The sequence below is a fragment of the Sebastes fasciatus genome, chromosome 20 (assembly GCF_043250625.1).
Source record: "Sebastes fasciatus isolate fSebFas1 chromosome 20, fSebFas1.pri, whole genome shotgun sequence".
Lineage (NCBI taxonomy): Eukaryota > Metazoa > Chordata > Actinopteri > Perciformes > Sebastidae > Sebastes > Sebastes fasciatus.
The window spans coordinates 25,998,610-26,016,724 of NC_133814.1; the positions used below are offsets into that span (position 1 = coordinate 25,998,610).

An 18,115-nucleotide genomic window follows, 5' to 3' on the forward strand; every position below is an offset into this window, starting at 1 on the left:
CAACCACAACAACTGAATAAAGCAGGTTATTGTTGTCTACTTACTTCAGAAGCTGGATGGATCCATAGCTGATCAGCTCCAGTTCAACAACAAGGTAGGCTGTATGATATAATAATGTAATATAATAATGATTAAGAGGTTTAATTAACAACAACAATCCTCCTGATCAGTGAAAGTCCTCCGTTCACTCAGTGGAGACGAATAACGCGTCACATCATCTCTGTGGTAACGACAACGACAAGTCCCGCCCCTCGACGGCTGTGATTGGTGGAGAGAGAACGTTCTTTTTTTAATCCGTGCATCTGATTGGCTGGACGGAGCTGTCTGTCTAACGTGTTGAGGATTAAAAAAGGGGCGTGGCTCGAACAAACGGTTTGGTTAAATTTGCAAAGATGGTTAAATTTGAACAATCTGCTTTCTAGAGTATTTTTAAAATCTATTTATATTTATATATCTATTTAAATTTTATCAATTTTTAAATGTGTGTATTTATTTATGCATGATTTCCCCTTTGTATTTCACCCCTTATTTATTTCCTGTCTGTATTCTGTTCTTTATACTTTGTTTTGCACATTTCTTTTTTACATTTCATTATGCATTTTTGCCTCATTAGGTAAATGAGGGGTCTGTCACTCCGTTGTCACCCATAAATAAATAAAAAGTAAATGCAAAAATAAATAAAAAATAAATGCAAAAATAAATAAATTAATCCCAAAATTTATAGAAATAAAAACATAAATAAATAAAAGGGAAAATTAAACAGAAGAGTAAATAAATAAGGTAATTAATACAAAGATAAATAAACTGCGTTTTTTTAGCTCTTAAACTGAACCTGCTAGAGCCTCTGAAAGACAGTGAAGTCGGTCGGGATCGCGGGTCTCAGAGGGTTAACAGGTAACATAAGGGGAAAAAAGGCCTGCTTCAAATCAAATGCATTTATTGCACCACCCTGTCACTTTCAGACTTCTCAAAATATACAGAAACAGTTAATCAGAACATGCCCCATCATTAATCACAGACATTCAATCTAAATCCAGATGTCCCATAATAATAGTAATAGAACAATAACAACACAAATAAATCAGTAGAAATAATCTATCTCCTTTTAAACTGGACAGCAGCCCTCCACACGTCAGCTCCTTGTCCCAGTGTGATGTCCTCCGGTAAAGACTCGAGCCCCAGCAGGACTGGAAGGCCTTTCTGCTCCAAGTGGATCTCTAAGGTGGACCTGATGCTGCAGACAGCAGGGAGGGAGGGCACAGAGAAAACAACTGTTAGCACCGCATCCATTGTTTTCACCAGGAGCATGCCTATTCACTTCACCGTCCAGCTGCTGCTTCAATAGAGATGACCTGTGACTGAGGGGAGACAACTTAAAGCTCCTCTCCCCTGACAGATGGCCGCCTGGAGGGGTCACGCTCTGGTCCTGGAAGTCAAAAGGCTCCAAGTCCCCGGGTGAGACCTCCACACTTTACTCTGATTAAAGCTGTCTAGAATCAATGGATTCCTTTAGACCAGGGTGGTAATCTCTGACCTGACAATAGGCACACTTCTTACATTCATGAGCTTACAAACAATTCCTAAAAACACCTCTTGGGTAAACTCGGGCATAGATGTCAATAATGCAAATGTTTTAGGATTGTTTCACCATTTGGTGCATCACCTCCAACAAAAACTCACAAATGGTGAGTTGTGTTTTCACTACAGAGGGGGTTTTAGTACAAATGGTTGGTGCTTACTCCCAGTGTGGTTGGTAACGCTGGTCGGGCACGGCGGTGCTCGTCTTCAGCAGCAGGATTTCATGCAGCTCCAGAGAGAAAGTGTCAACATCTGTGACGGCGAGGAAAACCTTCAGCCCTTTCCTCTCCTCCTCGGACAGCTTCTGCTGGAACTCTGACGGTAGCCTCTGAAACGGGTCCTGAAACATCATCAGGAATTAAATCAAACTTTAATGTGATTAAACTGCTTTGTGGCAGAAACTGCGGATGAGAACTATGGAGGACGGAACCAGCCAAAATCAAAAAATAAATTAAAAATTAAATTAAATAAATGACTCGATAAATAAATAAATATGTCATTAAAAGGAGCAAAAAATAATAATTAAAAATAAATAAATTAATTGATAAATTGTGACATAAATTTATATTTCTGTTTGGGGCTCGGCGTAGGCAGTTCAACTGTCACGACTGAAAAATAGGGATGTTTTAATAGTATAAAGTCTTGTAAATTTATGATTTTACTGGTACTTACTTGCTTTCTGTTCAGCATAAGCTCAGATTTCCAAGAAGTCAGGAGCTGCCAGGTGAATATGCTGTGTTCAAGTCTGCTCTCTCCAAGACCCTGAAAAGAAAATGAAACAGACAAGTTTAATATTTCATAACAGTGTTTATTTTTTCTTGCAAGTTGTAGCTCCTGAATTACAGCTCAGTGTTTCAAGTGTTCTTTATGTATTTCTCTACCTCAGTCATTCATTTCTGCATGTCAGACTGGTGAAACTTGCTTTACTTGTGTGATCCATCACAGTCACGGTTACATTATCGTTGCATGGTAATGCAGTAGTGCACTGCGGTACTCATTATCGCATCGTGAACATTTTTATTTCACTTATTAGTGTCAAAAATCTGTTTTTAAATGGGAGGTTTATAGAGAGAAAAGCAACAAGAAAGGGGTGCATCGCTGACAAAATCCTGTCAACATAATCACATTCTTTGCATAGCAGTGTTGTAATGGAAATAGCTGTGGTGGTCTGGAGGTTTCTACCTTGGCTACAGTGCTGGAAATCTGTGGTTCCATCTGCAGTGAATCAGCGAGAAAGGACAGGAGTCGACCTTGTGGATCCCCGCCTGTCTTGCCAAGGAAGCGAAGGCCGATCTCCACCACAAACACGGCGTCACAAACATCCGTGTACGAACGCAGCACCGTTCTCATGGCGCCGCTCACCGAACCCTTCAGCGGCTCCTGTAGGACGGACGGGGGGAGACCGGCGAGAGGAGAGTGAGGGAAGGAATTTGACCTTTAACAAAGAGGCCTCACAAAATCCTACAGGGGGGAAGCTACTGTGAACATTCTTCGGCTGGCATTAGTCGGTTCCAGATGAAGACTTTGACACCGTAAAACACTGAAGTTCATGAACTGGTCTTACCTGATGAATCTTGTCTCGGACCTCAGTTAGAACCACAGAGAAGTCCTGCAGGTGTCTGTTCAAGTACCTCGAGGTGTCCTGATTTTGATCAAACAGTGCTGGTTAGCAGAATGTTTGTTATTACCTGACATGCAGCTGTATGATTAGTTTAGATTTTTACCGCTTGGATGAGAGGTTTTCCAGCCAGGAAGCGACGGGCCAGCTGGGTCTGGATGCCCGGCAGGTCGTAGGTTCTGTTCGTCTCGCCACCTATCTTCAAGGTATAGTGGCAGTGGGATAAAACCAGAGGCAGCAGCTCTCTCTCCGGGCTGCACAGAGTCAGCTGTGTCTCTGATATCCTCTCTAGAGGAACGCTGTAGTCACTGGGGAAAAACAACAGGAGCACGTCCATGTTTAAGAACACAAGAGGCTGCCTCGTCAGAGTTGACGTGATGTTCACAATTTATATTAACAATATTGTAACGGAGTGTGCTGATACTGCACACAGCCACTGAAATCTTACAGCAAGCAAGATTATCATGAAGTGGGCATGTCTGTTAAGGGGAGACTCGTGGGTACCCATAGAACCCATTTACATTCACATATCTGGAGGTCAGAGGTCAAAGGACCCCTTTGAAAATGCCCATTTCAGTTTTTTCCTTGCTAAAATTTAACCCAACTTTGGAGCGTTATTTAGCCTCCTTCCCGACATGGTAGCGTAACATGGTTGGCACCAATGGATTCATTAGGCTTTGTAGTTTTATATGTTTTATATTATATGATATATTTTAACCTACTGGAGCCTCTGAAAGACAGTCAAGTCAGTCAAGCTTGAAGTCCCGCCTGCAAACACTAAATTTGGTCTTTGTGCTGCAAAAACTTGGAACACATTTGTACCTGTAGGTGATTTTAAAGCCATGATTCTTGAATGTGACTGTTTTTAACATTGTTATATTTCTGTCTCACTGATTGTGATTCGTTAATTATGTTCCGTGTGTATTTATTCTGTTGTATTGTACTCTCAACATCATTGAAAATGAGGGCGTCCCCTCAATGATTCCTGGAGATTTAAATAAAGGTTGAATGAATGAATGAACAGGTACAGGTGAGGAGATGATGATGCCACATGCATTAAAGCTCTACACTACGGTTTATGATAGGCTGAGAGGGGATTGTGCATCTCCAGAGAGTTATCAGGATCTAATATGTGATTCAAGGGTCTTTTATGAACACTGGTAAAGAGTAATGTGTTTCGCTCAGCATTCAATTGTTTTCTCAAATGTTCAAGTTCACATAAGATGCCTCTTTGTGAACATTTGACACAACTCACAAGGTCAATTTACCAAGGTTATAATAGTTTTGAATTTTCAATTATTATTATTTTTTTTTAATCTTATTTTAGTTTTCAGTTTCAGTTTAGTTTTAGGTAGTTTTCATAGAGTGTTGAGTGAGTTCTGGTTTAGTTTCAGTTTGTTTTTTTTAGGGCCAGGTATAATTTTATCAGAAATATGTAGCGACACATACTGTACATACAAAATACATGTTTTCATGCAGTGCTCTTTTAAGTCTGAACTCGGCCTTAAAAATCAACTCAAACAGCTCAATCCCAGCGGCCCCTGACCCTGGACCGTACTGACCTGTCCTCTTGGCGGCTCGCTCTCACCAGGCTGTTGTGAGTCTCCGACAGGAAGTCCACCAGAGTCCGGAGACACGACCCGGGTCCGTGTCGGCACGGTGTCAGAAACTCCCCGGAGCTCTCGGTGGTCACCTCCTCCTCACACAAGTTCACATCCACACCTAAGTCTGCTGCACACACACACACACACACACACACACACACACACACACACACACACACACACACACACAGACAGACATGAAGAAGAAAGAAGAAGAGGAAACCTTTATTTGTCATATACATACATGGAATTTGACCTCTGCATTTAACCCATCCTAAGTATTTTAGGAGAAGTCTGCTGCTGTAAAGCACCCGGGGAAATCATGCAGTGAATGAAGCACACACAACTCATCACATAGAGCTGTTAACTTCTGCTTTAACACTTATTCATTAAATAATAATAATAATTGTTTTCTCAATTCAATCTGATTTTGGTTATTATAATTTGATTCAATAATAATTAATTAAATAAATATGTGCAATAATGAGAAATGATCCTTATTCTCTTACAAAATTAAGAAATAGACAGAATTATGTCTTTATAAATTACTCTAAAATAAGAGACAACATGTAATGTTTCACTAAATATTATTACACCAAACACTGAAGACTTCAGATGTTTATGATGCCAGTATCTTCACTCTAGCTTTAAAACTGAGCCTGTTACAACCTAAAAGTTACGTTAATGCGTTATTAATTTTTTAATTAATTTGCGTTAATAACGTGTTATTATTGCGTTAACTTTGACAGCCCTACTTTTAATTCTATGTTCTAGATCACATGGTAACTTCAGCTTAGAAAAGTGCTCAATAAATAAAGTGTGTTGTTATTTCTGGTATAGTAGTTTCTTTAATATTCATATTACTGACATTGGTAGTTGTACTGATTATCTTTTGACAGATCGATGCATATTTTATAATCGATGCAGTTAGAGCAACAGATGAATCGTTGCAGCTCTACAACTGTACACTCAAACATCAGAGTTAAATGCTTACAGTTGTTTGCCACCTCCGCTCTGAGGCCGTTCCACACCTTCATGAATCTCTGCACTCTCTCCTGCAGCGTCTTCTTCTGGTATCCTGACGAGGACAAAGAGAGAGCTCCGTCTGTGTCTGTGTGATTTGTTTAGTTGCTTGTATGTTCAGTTATAAATGAAATGTTGTTATACCTGCTGGTATCTGCTGTATCATCTGTGAGATGGTCTGATCTGTGGAGGCGGACGTCAGAGGAAACGCCCTCAGCAGGTCCGACTGTAGAGCAGCCAGCTCAGGTAGGTGGTGTAACTGCCTCACACAGTGGATCTGACACAAAGACAGTTACTACAGTCAGGACACGTCAGGCACTATAAAAACAATATGTCACTAATGTCAGGACTTCCACCCCTAATTACACGAGCATCCTAACTTCCCAAAATCTTAAATAAGCTCTCCTAACTTTCAGATAACCGTTCAGCTGTCCTAACCTTCACTTTTCTTCTGCTCTTTGGACGTCAGAGCTGCCTTCCTCTTCCTATAACATGTCAGTGTACTTCTTCTACTTCTTTATGATAGCATCAACATATATATAGCAAAGACCGTGTCTACTATCTCAGCCCGCTCTCTTTCTTTTACCTCCTGAGTTGGAGTTATTATAGTTAGAGTTATTAGACTCTTCCTATCTTAACTTGAGACTTAAGATTTAAAACATTTAAGATTTAAAACATGTCAGATCTGCTGTACATTGGCCTGATTATCCTCCACTGTGTCCCCAGACTTTGTCACACAGAAGGACTTCACATAAAGAAGCTCGGTATACCTTCTTGAGGAACAGGCTCAGCAGCGGTAAGGGCATGCGTCCCTGAGCTTCCCCCACCAGCTGAGAGAAGCGCACCACGGTCATCGACTCCGGCAGAGTCCAGAAGGAGGAGCGATGTGTCGGGCAGTCGGAGGGGAGCGACAACATGGTCCCGGGATCTCCGAAGAGGAGATTCATCAGAGGACTCCCGGCTAGTCCATCGTCAGCGCCGATTCTGTCCTGAGCTTCAGACAGATTCTTCTGCAAATCCTGAAAATACAAGAAACGCCCCATTTAAACGATCTATAGTGCATGGTCTAAACTGCATGGTGCAAGTGCATTTAGGGCGTGTCCAACTCCACTTCTATTAGTTAAGAGGCGCATAGTCTGTGTGCAAAGTAAAGCACAAGGGGCAAGGTCACGGCGGTCAGTGACTGGAGGAGCGCTGAGAGCGCGCTGCAGGTTGATCAATACAGAAAGCCTGAGAGCCTCACTTCATTATATTCTGAATTGTCACCTGCCACCTGAATTTAGTGTTTTCCTAAACATAAATAAAGCGTGTTTAACGGAGGAGGAGCGCTGCTGCGTCCCTGTGTGTAACAAGCAGAGTGTACGCGTGTTATGAACCTGCCTGTAGACACATCTTAATATCTGAATAATGAACCCTTTAAATAGCAGGAAAATACTGCGCCAGACTTTAGGTTTTTGTTGATCAATGGTGCAATCGCCTTCTGCTGCCTCAAGATATCAATGCACCAACAAAGCACCTGACCACACCTCATTTAAAGACCAAGTACAAGTACATTTGCTATTTACACAACGCGGGCGCTGGGCGTGAAAATGACGACTACATCAGTCTGAAACTAGCAAGGACAGCTGCGCTGTGCTGTGTGCCGCTTTGCGCCTTTGGAAAGGTCACAAGCATCGAGTCCAGTTACAGACCTGTAAGCAATCAGTGCTTTTAAATACATGGTATTCCTTACCTGGAGTACTGGGTTGATGGCAGAATCACAGACGAGCTTCTCCCACTGCTGACGTCCTGGTCTGGAGGACAGATCCGGTCTTGCTCCGCGGGAACCTTCAACAACATTCAGCCAGTTATGTCACATGTCTTGTTTTATATGAACAATAGAACCTGAAGATCGTTGTAAAGTCACCTGGAGTGAATTCTGTGCATCGATTGAGAATCAAATGAACTGTAACCGCCGTGTTGTCCCGGTTCTGATCCAGCGTCTGCCCCAACACATGCAGGTCCTGTTCAAGGTGGTTCCACAGGAAGTTGACCACATCATGGGGTGTGGGGTGGATCATGTTACCAACTCCCTACAACAACGCCAGTATTATTACATGATGCATTCTTTTCAATACGTCTGATGTGTAAATATGTTGTGCAAAGTCTCACTCTGTTGTTTCTTATAGCGCCTTGCAGCATGGCGAGGTGTGTGAGCAGCCGCAGGATGCAGGACTTAGCCAACGTCATCTGTCTTTCAGGGGCTTCAGACCGCCGGCCAGCCTCTCCTAATATGTGTCCCGTCCAAGTTTGACCTCTGACACTTTACACACACACATGAGGACGAACATTAATTAAATATCAGACGGAGAATGCTGCCACACAATGCTGGTTGACTGAAGAGATTCACACCTTTGGTTTGGAGTAAATCCAGCGACTGGGTTGTGTCTCTCCCCACCGATCAGGACTCCACACTCGTGACATCGTGCTGTTTCCACCGGTCTACCACACTATGGGACAATACAGAAGCATCACATTTATTATTTATTCTTAAAGTGTAACTTTGGTATTTTTCAACCTGGACCTTATTTTCTCATGTTTTTGTTAGTAACTAATGGGGACAATCAGTTCTGAAATTGGTCCAGTATTGCCTCTCTATTTATACTGGTCCACATTAGTCACTTAAACACACAAACATGGGACAACAGGAATGTTTGCCAAGAGGAACACAAACAGCTCCTACCTCTGTCACAAGGCATGGATGTCCGTTGGCACAATCTGTGAATGATGTAAAACACATTATGGACAATTCATAGAGAAGTGATGATCAAAAACTAAACCTTTATGATGTTAAATACTCACAGTATAGCTGTGCTTTCGTGTTGCTAGTCAACAACTGTCTGACTTCACTGGTGTGGTCATCAGGCATGGTCGGCAGAAAGGAGTTCTAGGAGCAAAAAGTAAGTTAATGTGTGACATTTCATTTCATTTATTAGGATCCCCATTAGCTAGCTATTGTTCTATGAAGGACGGAACCTGCCAATATCAGAAATAAACGAAAAAATATATAAATGACTCGATAAATAAATAAATATGTCATTAAATGTAGCAAAACTAATACTAAAAATAAATGTAGTCATTAATTAATTGATATAAATGTGATATAAATTGTTATTTGTTTAAATATACTTCTTTATTTATTTATATTTGTATTAATTCCCTTATTTATTTACTCTTCTATTTAATTTTCCCTTTTATTTATTTATGTATTTATTTTATTATATTATTATATTTTATTATTAATTTCTTTAAAATCATTTTTGCATTATTTATTATTTATTTTTGCACTTATATTTTATTTATATTTAAATGTACGTATTTATTTATGTATTTATTGATTGATTTATTTATGCACGATTTCACCTTCGCATTTCACCATTTATTTATTTCGCCAAAATTATTTATTTTTGTATTCTTTTCTTTATACATTTCTTTACACATTTATTTTTCCATTTTTGCCTTATTATGCAAATAAGGGGCCTGTCAATAAATGCATAAATAAATACATACATTTAAAAATAAATATAAAAAAAGAAGTGCAAAAATAAATAAATAAATTAATGAATTAAAATAAATTAAAAGGAAAATTGAACAGAAGAGTAAATAAATAAGGGAATTAATACAAATATCAAAAATTAAAACAGAAATGTCAATTTATGTCACATTTTATCCATTAATTAATGGCTAAATTTATTTTCAATAATATTTTTGCTACATTTAATGACATATTTATTTATTTATCTAGTTTTTGGCCGGCCGCTTCCCAGAGGAGCATAACGTGAGCGATGGACATTAATGGAAGTTATCTCCTTCAGAGCCACAGAATACATCATTCAACTGTTTTCATTCACAGGCTGAGTCGTATGATAAGAGAAGAAGAAGAAGCGTCTTACTATAACGTTCTGAGGCTGGGAGGCGATCTGATGAAGAGGAACCAGTAGAGGATTTCCACTGAGGATCACCGAGTCCAGATGGACCAGCAGCTCCAGGAGGGTTTGTCTCTGAGCCGAAAGATGCTTGTTGATGTGGAGATCTGAACCCGGTCCTCCGATCTGATTTGACAGAAGAGCAGCGCAGAACTCCCTGAACTCCCTGAACTCCCTCGACTCAACGTGTTTCAGGAGCTCCTCCAGTCTCGCCGTCTCCTGTACGTTCACGTAGAGCCACATGTTACAGAGAGAATCTACAATACACACAATTTACGTTAGACATCATGTATAGAGACCTGCGCGGAGGGAAGCATGTTGGCGTCAGTTGATCTGTAGCGACAGGTGACCTGTCTGAACAAGGCGAGGGCCAGCAGACTGATCTGAGAACCTCTCAGCTTCTACAGAGGAAATAAAACAACCGAGACGTGAAAGAGGAACACAGAAAAACACAAAACAAAATAAAAAACAGGTTGAAGACAGGCAGAATTTAGATTTGGAAAAGTAATTTGAAAGTTAAATGATCATGTTGTTTTTTATTACTCTTACCAGTTAGTGTTTAAGATGGGATGCACACAATAGATGAACATATAGTAACATTTAACTTTAACCCATATTTAGCATTTAAAAGCAACATTTGATAAAAGGTTAATAACACACTATAATGTTGTTGTAAGCAGATATAAGAGTTCTTTAATGTATTAACAACTTTAACTTTTGCAGATGTTTAAGTAACATTTATACGGAGGAAGGAACCTGCCAAAATAAAAAATAAATGAATTAATAAATAAATAAATATTTCAGTAAATTTTGCAAAAAAAATATATAAAATAAATTGGTTGATAAAATGTGACATAAATTAAAATTTTAATTTGCTTCTTTATTTATTTATCTTCATATTAATTTCCTTATTTATTTGCTCCTCTGTTTAATTTTCCCTATTATTTACTTAAGTATTTATTTTTATAATTTATTTTTATAATTTATTTATTTTTGCATTTACTTTTTATTCATTTATTAAAAAATTAAATGAATTAAAATGGTTATATCTATGTAATGTTTATAGATGTTTTACAAATTATTTCTTTTAGGTCATATATTGTATATAATAATATAAAACGTAAAAAAATGCATCAATCTGCATACAACTTCATTAAAGTGTGTAATAAACCATTTATTAAATGTTTATATTGTGCTTAGACATGCTACATAAGGGGCGTTAAAATAAAGTCTGACCTCTAGTGGTGGTCAGGAGACACGACGGCGTCTACAGACAACACTGAAGCAGGATCATTAATCTGCTTTACCTCTAAACGCTGCACGCTGCTCATAATGAACTAAACATGATATCAGCTGTGGCGTCTCTCTGACCTTGATCTGTGTCTTGAAGGTGTCAGATTTGTTCTCCAGCAGAACGTGGGCCACGGCGTCTCTCATGGCTCGGTAAGGCGTCCCACAGCAGAGGAACTGGTCCACGTTAGTCGGAATCATCCTCTGAGAGAGAAAGAAAGAATATACATACAGTATGTATTAGAGCTGTCAAAGTTAACGTGATAATAACGCGTTAACGCAACTTGTGATTTTTAGGTTGTAGTGGGCTCAGTTTTAAAGCTAGAGTGAAGCTTGGTATCATCTGAAACTAGAAAACCTAAAGAAAGAACTAATTTGGTACCAACCATGTCATATTAGCTTGTCATGAAGGAGGCTGAATAGCGCTCCAAACTTAACGCTACATTTTGGCGAGGAAAAACTGACATGGCCATTTTCAAAGGGGTTCCTTGACCTCTGACCTCCACATATGTGAATGTGTCCAAATAAAGTCTGAAAAATGTTTAAAAATGTTTAAAAATGTAAGACAAATCACAGAAAAAAGTCAATCTTTAAAGGGGTCCCTTGACCTCTGACCTCCAGATGTGTGAATGTAAATGGGTTCTATGGGTTCAGCTGTTGTTGCCTGTTGGGCTGCAGTTTGCCATGTTATGATTTGAGCATATTGTTTTATGCTAAATGCAGTACCTGTGAGGGTTTCTGGATCAATATCTGTCATTGTTTTGTGTTGTTAATTGATTTCCAATAATAAATATATACATACATTTGTCATAAAGCAGCATATTTGTCCACTCCCATGTTGATAAGAGGATTAAATACTTGTCAAATCTTCCTTTAAGGTTCATTTTGAACAGATAAAAAATGTGATTAATCGTGATAAAACATTTTAGGTGGAGGTGAATATAACTATTTTGATAATCCATTAATTGTTTGTTATTTTGAAGCAAAAATACCAAAAAATCTTCTGGTTCTTTCTCATTTTTAAATATTTGCCAGTTTTCTCTGAGAGTGAGCTGAACATCTTTGAGGTTTTGGACTGTTGTGCAGCCAGAATAAATGACATTAAGACGACGTCAACTTGTGTCTGAGAAAGTGTTGGACATGTTTCTCTATTTTCAGACATTTTATGCAATTAATCTAGCAAACAACTGACAGATTAATCAGTAATGAAGATGTAGTCAAGCACAATGACTTTTTAAATTTTGATTTCACTCTCATGAGAATGAACTTCAGATGGTTTTCTCTTGTATGACTATAAATAAAGTGTCATGATGACAAAGAGAAGACGTTGTTGTTTCTGTTGCTCTGTGTTTCTCTTTACCTGAAGTCGAAGGAGCTCCGCAGGGAAGAGCCATCTCCAGGCCGGGTTGTTCATCAGAGACAGGATGTAGTCCATCCCGGAGAGCTTGTTGAGGGCTCGGAGCAGGTAGACCCGGTACCAGTCGTTAGCGCAGTACTCACACAGCGCCTTCACCTGCTGCAGGTACTGAGCCCCCACGTCTTTAGGTCGGCCTGCATTTCACAAAGAAACTTTACTTCCCTTCTACAGAACATCTGATGACATTTCAGATCCCTGTGTTGATGCATCAAAACTCATTTTAGTCAGCAACTATGTGCACAATAATGACGTTGATTTAAGTTAAACTGCAGACCTTGAAGAGCGGCGTCCTCCAGCAGCCGGGCAGCAGCGCTCAGACATGTCCTCAGCCGGGCCGTGTTGAGCAGGAACTCCGCCGGGTCCTGGTGGCGGTCTGGAGTCTGTTTCCTGGCGATCCTGCTCAGGAAACTGATCTCTGCTTGTCTTTGCTCTTCGTCGCTCTGTTCCACTTCTCTCGCTTCGGAGCACAACAGAGAGTCCTGGGAAAGAAAAATAACTAAATGTTATTAATAAGGAAGGTGGTTATATATAGAATGGTTAAAAATGTACGAATTATCACCAAAGATGAAGGCAACAAAATTAAAGCAACAAAAATAAAGATGATGATCGTCCTCACTCTGACGATAAAGGACAAATAGGACATGTGGAGTTTGTGTCTTTTACCTGGAAGCAGTTGACAAACAGCAGGTAGAGTTCAGTCTGGTCTTCTCTGGTTAGAAGATTCTCCTCCAGGTTCCTCAGGTAGGTCTGAATGTGAGTCTTCACCTGCTCAAAACTGATGGAAGAATCGAGTTTAAAGATATTTTTCCTTTATTCATTTTTAAATGTAGCCATTAATTAATTGATAAAATGTGACATAAATTGATATTTCTGTTTTAATTTTTTTCTTTATGTATTTATCTTTGTATTAATTCCCTTATTTATTTACTCATCTGTTTAATTTTCCCTTTTATTTATTCATGTATCTATTTTTATAAATTTTTAAATGTATGTATTTATTTTTCAAATTTATTTTATATTTATTTTTAAATGTTTGTATTTATTCACCCCGTAGTTATTTCCCCAAACTTATTTATTTCTGTATTTTTTTTTATACCTTTCTTTACGCATTTACTTTTACATTTCTGCCTCATTATGCAAATGAGGGGCTGCCACTCAGATGTCACTTATAAATAAATAAAAAATTCTAATAATTAATAAAAATAAATACATAAATAAATAAAAGGGGAAATTAAACATAAGAGTAAATAAATAAGTGAATTAATACAAAGAAATTAATAAATAAAGAAGCAAATTAAAACAGCAATACAAATTTATGTCACAATTTATCAATTAATTAATGGCTACATTTGTTTTTAATATTATTTTTGCTACATTCAATGACATATTTATTTGATTTATAGAGTCATTTATTTAGTTTTTGGCATGTTACGTCCTCCATAATAAAGTGGCACGAAATAGAAATACTCAAGTATAAGTATTTAAGTACAGTTCTTGAGTACTTTGTTACATTGCATCACTACTACAGTAATATTGTTGGGCTTTATATTTATATTATTACAACACAAACATGTCAACTCTATTTTAATGTTGTAGCTGATGAAGAAGGAACACATTTTGACGAATTTAAATACATTTAGTGGAGTAAAAACTCCATAAACTTTATTTATGAAATAATTTATTTGGCAGCTGCTTTTAAATGAGCAAAGGTGTTCGTCTACTTCCTGGATTCACGCCCTCACCTGTACTGCAGCAGCAGTTTAGGCAGCACAGATCGCACCACTGGACTGTTGTCCACACACTGCAGGAAGGGAGTGAGCGCCCTGGTCCGGTAAACGTCTCCTGCATCACACAGGAGAATAAAAGGGCGGATTATGTGTTATTATTATTATCACAGCATCATCTGTTATTACTATTGACTGATTCTCTCACTGACCGCTAGCGGAGACGAGTAAGGTGAAGAGCAGCTCCACCACTCCCTCTCCAGGCCGCTGCCCCTCCGACAGCCAGAACCTGGACACCACCTCCAGGAAGAAGGAGTTACAGCAGTCTCTGATCGCTGCCTGCTGCTCAAGTGCTGCCCTGAACCACGGAAAGAAAAGATACTGAAAGACTTCTTCAACAACAGTATCCTCCGTTCCTTTTACTTTGATTCACAAACTGTTGTACCAGAAAACATTTAACAGAAACTAAAGCTGTATAAGTTAACGCGATAATTACACGTTAAAGCAAATTTGTTTTAACGCCACTAATTTCTTTAACGCATTAACACAACTTGCAGTTTTTAAGTTGTAGCTGGCTCCGTTTTAAAGCTAGAGTGAAGATACTGGTATCATATGAAACTGTAAAACCTAAAGAATCCATCGGTACCAACCATGTCATACTACCATGTCGAGAAGGAGGCTAAATAACGCTCCAAAGTTGCGCAAAATTTTGGTGAGGAAAAACTGGTATGGCCATTTTCAAAGGGGTCCCTTGACCTCTGACCTCCAGATGTGTGAATGTAAATGGGTTCTATGGGTACCCACGAGTCTCCCCTTTACAGACATGCCCACTTTATGATAATCACATGCAGTTTGGGGGTCAAGTCATAGTCAAGTCTTGAGTTTGCCATGTTATGATTGGAGCATATTGTTTTATGCTAAATGCAGTACTTGTGAGGGTTTCTGGACAATATCTCTCATTGTTTTGTGTTGTTAACTGATTTCCAATAATAAATATATACATACATTTGCATAAAGCAGCAGATTTGTCCACTCCCATGTTGATAAGAGAATTAAAAACTTGACAAATCTCCCTTTAAGGTACATTTTGAACAGAAAACAAATCCTGATTAACTATTTTAATGACCTGACAGCTCTAATAGAAACAATCTTTCTGCACTCACTTGACGTCGGGAGAAACGGTCGGCTTGAAGTCGGGCGGCAGGTCTGTCCTGCATTTAGGACAATGACGTCTCTGATCCTGAATGCTGCGTTGGACACACGGCAGACAGAAGACGTGCTGGCAGGGCAGGACGGCCGGCTCTGTGAGCTCCGACAGGCAAACTGGGCAAGAAATGCCTAACCTTTACAGAACAACAACACACCATGAGAGATTCATTATCGCACTGTGAGATAAGAAGAGATTCTAGTGGTATGCATTGTTATCATTAATATTATAAAACCATTTAGTAGTTTAGTTAAAAGAGTTATGGTGAGATGTTTCTAATGTATAAGACCAACAGAATCCTGACCTCAGCTCCCTGCTGATGCACTCATCATGAAAAGAATTGAGGACCCGGATCAGCTTCTGCAGTGTGTCCACGCTGCTCACATCAGCTGACTCCTGCATCAGCTGTTAGGAAATGAGGGAAAGAAAACATTTGACTTCTGTTGTTCATGTTAAACTGTTTCCAACTATGTTTCCTCCTCTTGATAAGAAATCTCTTGTCCTTTCTGGGTCTCATTATTATTTACTCGTTACTTTAGCTTTTATACTGGAGGCAGACCTACTCGCCTGAATAACGACTAATCATCATTATTATCTTTCAGTCATATCAGAGACGGTATATAAAGATGGACGACATGACTGCTCCCCAAAAGTGAAGCCAAAACATCTGGATCGCCCCCTGGTGGCTGGCTGCAGTATTCACCTGCGACGATCGGACGGTTTTACCAGAGACGGTTTTACGACATCACATCCATCAGCCATCACTGACTGAGAGGACGACATACGAAAAATGTCCTGAAATCACATACGAGGACATTTGTAGTGTCTCATGGTTTAGACGGCTCCGCTATGAGGAGCTATTAAAGTACCAAAGCATATCAGCACACCGGCCGGTCAGCATACAAAAGCATGACGTCGTGTCAACGGTGTTTCTGTAAACTCTCCCTGCCAGATAGATGCCGGGTGCCGGGTAGACAAAGGTCCGCACTAGAGAGGTAGGTATAGAGAATAAGGTGAATAGGTCACAAATCCCGCCCCCTCCAAGTTACTGGATGGGACATGGGCCAAACTAAAAAGTCAAAGTACACGTCAAATAAAGTTTTCCCAAAGATGGTTTCTGACATTTTATGTAGTTCTTATCACGCTGATGTTTGTTCAAGTCTTCATTTTTCTGATAAGTTTGGTTTTAATTAGTTATCTGATGCTATAAAAAGTAGTAGTAGTAGTAGTAGGAGTAGCGGAGTAGGCCATATGTGTTCATATTAGTGTCGACTGACACACAGATAACGTTTCTTACGAGTCTGTGTAATAGAACGTGTCGTTATAGAGATATTATGGTCAGTTGTTGTGTCTTTCTAGCCAAACAGCCTCCATAGCAGCTAGGTAACAAGTTGCAGTCGTGCGGGTGTGTGTGGGCGGGACCTCAATGCCGTGGCTTCACCACCCGATCACTACCGCACAGACTCTGTCTCCAAATGACGTCATTCTGGCTTCACTTCTGTGCAGCTGGAGGAAGCGGAGACGCGTCGTCCATCTTTATAAACAGTCTGTGAGTCAAGATGAAAACACAGACCCTAAAACTATCTTACTCACGTTCAGGTGAAGGTTGCAGTGTTTCAGAGCCAGCTCTTTCAATCTAGAGTCGTTCTGTTTAACTTTAAAGATGACACGCTGGATGAAAGATGCAACAACCTGCATCCCATGCCACAGCGACCTGAAAGGACAAACGAGGTTATAAATAAATAAACCTCGAAACACGGTAAAGTTTTTGTTTTTTTCTCGCTGCCAGACTCACCGGATGGAGTCCAGATGTGGCAGACAGCCGGGGCTACAGAGGGTTCTGTATTTCTGACCGAACACTCGATCCAGACACGGCTGCAGGAACTCCAGTCTGCTCACAAAGGACTCGCACTCTCGCAGGGACGTCACAGTCAGCAGTTTGGTCTGCTCAACGCAGACACCGATGGCTAGAATGTCCTCCCCCTGCCAAACAGGTAGCATGTTAACAACTATGGGATGTTAAAGGGATACTTCGGCTGTTTCTCAGTGGGGTTGTATGAGCTACTTCTCCATAGACAGTGTATTACCTACAGTAGATGGAGTTTGGAGAAACAGACAGGAGTACCAGCACAGGAGCAAAGTAATGTACTGCTGTGGACGGATTTTAGACACCTAAAATAATCAATATCAGTTTAAGTGTACGCTATATTTAGAATATTTTCACCGCTTTACCTCGCCGTCAGACAGCCCTTTCTGACGGGGAAGTAAATCCACCAGCCTCCATTGAAAGAACCTGTAATTTTACCTCACAGAACAGAGGAGTTGCTGGTCTACCGCTGCCTCGATCGATCGGATTCACCAAAGTCACACAATAACACAAACAAACTAACCGATTGAGGCAGCGGTAGACCAGCAACTCCTGCGTTCTAACGGCTTCAGTTCCCCTCAGAAAGGGCTGTGAAAATAATTTAAATATAGCGTATACTTAAACTGATATCAATTGTTTTAGGTGTCTAAAATCCGGTTTGCTGCTGCCCCCGTTACAGAGGTCTCCCATCTTAACCTAAACTGACAAGTGGAAGTTTGACCTGTTGTTGACACCAGATGAAACACTAGTGTCTGTGCCTTTTGCAGCTTTACTTCCAACCCACTTCATATTCAACACATACATGCACCCAGTAGTCACAGT

General features: G+C 39.7%; 1 protein-coding gene across 2 annotated transcripts in view; it reads right to left on the minus strand.

Annotated features, from left to right (window-relative positions):
• Positions 1-923: 923 nt before the first annotated feature.
• Positions 924-18,115, minus strand: part of rnf213b (ring finger protein 213b) — a 42,930-nt gene continuing 25,738 nt past the window's right edge. For both annotated transcript variants that reach the window (XM_074620787.1, XM_074620788.1), the window contains exons 38-65: positions 17,222-17,409; positions 17,020-17,140; positions 15,731-15,831; positions 15,383-15,562; positions 14,432-14,577; positions 14,238-14,337; positions 13,159-13,270; positions 12,770-12,974; positions 12,439-12,629; positions 11,160-11,282; positions 10,088-10,189; positions 9,756-10,007; positions 8,665-8,749; positions 8,546-8,580; positions 8,215-8,312; positions 7,975-8,125; positions 7,730-7,895; positions 7,556-7,650; positions 6,594-6,842; positions 5,968-6,100; positions 5,795-5,878; positions 4,759-4,927; positions 3,303-3,504; positions 3,143-3,220; positions 2,761-2,958; positions 2,251-2,340; positions 1,740-1,918; positions 924-1,234 (exon numbers count right to left, since the gene is read on the minus strand). In XM_074620787.1, the coding sequence (XP_074476888.1) occupies positions 1,096-1,234; positions 1,740-1,918; positions 2,251-2,340; positions 2,761-2,958; positions 3,143-3,220; positions 3,303-3,504; positions 4,759-4,927; positions 5,795-5,878; positions 5,968-6,100; positions 6,594-6,842; positions 7,556-7,650; positions 7,730-7,895; positions 7,975-8,125; positions 8,215-8,312; positions 8,546-8,580; positions 8,665-8,749; positions 9,756-10,007; positions 10,088-10,189; positions 11,160-11,282; positions 12,439-12,629; positions 12,770-12,974; positions 13,159-13,270; positions 14,238-14,337; positions 14,432-14,577; positions 15,383-15,562; positions 15,731-15,831; positions 17,020-17,140; positions 17,222-17,409 (3,972 nt within the window). In that variant the 3' untranslated portion in view covers positions 924-1,095. The remainder of the gene's footprint in view (positions 1,235-1,739; positions 1,919-2,250; positions 2,341-2,760; positions 2,959-3,142; positions 3,221-3,302; positions 3,505-4,758; positions 4,928-5,794; positions 5,879-5,967; positions 6,101-6,593; positions 6,843-7,555; positions 7,651-7,729; positions 7,896-7,974; positions 8,126-8,214; positions 8,313-8,545; positions 8,581-8,664; positions 8,750-9,755; positions 10,008-10,087; positions 10,190-11,159; positions 11,283-12,438; positions 12,630-12,769; positions 12,975-13,158; positions 13,271-14,237; positions 14,338-14,431; positions 14,578-15,382; positions 15,563-15,730; positions 15,832-17,019; positions 17,141-17,221; positions 17,410-18,115) is intronic.